The sequence below is a fragment of the Perkinsus marinus genome (assembly GCF_000006405.1).
Source record: "Perkinsus marinus ATCC 50983 genomic scaffold scf_1104296958260, whole genome shotgun sequence".
Lineage (NCBI taxonomy): Eukaryota > Perkinsozoa > Perkinsida > Perkinsidae > Perkinsus > Perkinsus marinus.
Genome location: NW_003206834.1, coordinates 230 through 1958, shown reverse-complemented (window position 1 = coordinate 1958; position 1729 = coordinate 230). Strand labels below are relative to the sequence as shown.

General features: G+C 43.5%; 2 protein-coding genes across 2 annotated transcripts; both read right to left on the bottom strand.

Annotated features, from left to right (window-relative positions):
* Positions 1-128: 128 nt before the first annotated feature.
* On the bottom strand, positions 129-397 carry Pmar_PMAR001842 (hypothetical protein; the record flags this gene model as incomplete). The annotated part of the gene is made up of 2 exons (XM_002774341.1): positions 129-232; positions 279-397. Coding segments are annotated over 2 exons (223 nt in total), but the record flags the coding sequence as incomplete, so codon positions are not given.
* A 326-nt stretch (positions 398-723) lies between these two features.
* Pmar_PMAR001841 (conserved hypothetical protein) lies at positions 724-1469 on the bottom strand (the record flags this gene model as incomplete). Its single annotated transcript, XM_002774340.1, has 3 exons — positions 724-823; positions 1262-1361; positions 1412-1469. Coding segments are annotated over 3 exons (258 nt in total), but the record flags the coding sequence as incomplete, so codon positions are not given.
* Between the last annotated feature and the right edge of the window lie 260 nt (positions 1470-1729).

Genomic DNA, 1729 nt, shown 5'->3' with positions numbered 1-1729 from the left:
TCACTATTCGGTGCATCAATAGAAATATACAGTTGAGTAACTTGAGGGAGACTGCCCAGCTCCTCGGGGTGTTGTCCATTAGTAACTATCATCATCATCATACACCGTCACGCGCCCCGAAATTATACCCAAAAACGTCGACATACTGTACGGAGGGCTGTGCATAACTCGGAGAAAATCGGCCATTCTCGGGTACATCACTGGTTCGCCCACCAACGACAGCGCCACATGCCTGCATACTTCGACAATATCCCCAGAAAACCATTCTTCGAGACTACCGCGGTTTGAGAGCTTCCGAGAAACTGTCTGTGTCCACTTGAGCCCCCTTCAGAGGCTTGATGACTTTCGATATGTGCTTCTCCAACATCTGCTCTACTAACCATTCGGGGTCGTCCGCCTGAACAGAGATGATGCCAGTGTTGGTGACAATGGGAATTCTCGTAGATTTTGATAATTTCACTCCCAAAGTCGTGAGGAAACTCCCCAGCTCAGCAACACATACTGGATGGCGTCCTCTCGATGAACCAATCCCCATCGCCGCACAGAAGGACAGTGTTGGCGACGATGGGAATTGTCGTACATTTTTATCCATTTCAAGTCGTGTGTGAAATTCACTCTTTCTGTATTATAATACGCCCCTACTAATTTAAATAATTGCATAAGTTAACTCTTGAGCTCAGCTGAGGAAACCAGATATATAATACTCCGATCATCTCCGCCCACCTCAAAGGATCCCCATTTAAGAGCGTTCGGATGAGTACTCCCACGCCAACAGAATGTACATCGATTAGCACATGCCACGCTGGTTGTCGACTCCATACACCTGACGAACGTGGTCTCTAGTGATATGGAAAACACTGGTGAAAAATATATTTCACGACTACTGCATATCACTGCGAATATCGCCTTTTTCACAGAGTTTTACGCCACCTCACATAAAACGGGTCGTGAAACTCCAATGATAACTTTATATTTGATATAATAATTATAATATTTAATTCTACACGAAAATGATCATTAAATAGCGATATCGATATTCAAGTATGATGGAGTTTCACCCGTGAAAAATACAAGTGAAAAACATATTCCACCTGAACGCGTAAAATACGTGATGTGTTTTACGTGTAGTTCGCCAAGTATTTTCAACTCACTTCATATCGCGTTTCTCAAATGGAATATTACGCCACTTCACGTAAAACCGGCGAAACCCTAATATAGTAATACCATAATTCCAAAAACGGCCACCCCAATGACGACCCACCGATGACTCTCAATACCATAAAAGGTATGCTTATAGCAACCGCCCTGCCGACGAAGGCTACTCAACACCCATCGACAGCGTTTTACTGCAGAGTGACTCCCTGAGGCAATCCCTCCACCCAGGTTCGATCCCCGCACGTTGCATTTTTACCCACTAATTGATACCCTTTCGTCTGCAAACCCTCCCTTATTAAAGGCGTCATCATTTGCTTCAATAAAGGCCATCTTATCACGAACATCCGGCCGAGTGGTAAAACCTAATACTCTTCGGTTTTAATCTACATGGGAAAATATGGTCAACCAAATAACGTTGGTCACAATATAGAATTTTCGAGGAAATTCTCATTGATTTCTAAACGTTTCTACCACAGTTTGTATATAAACCTCTATTATTAGTGAGGAAACTCCTACGCTCAGCTGAGGGAAGTGAACGTATATTCCAACACTGTATGGGGTAGTGTTGGAAAAT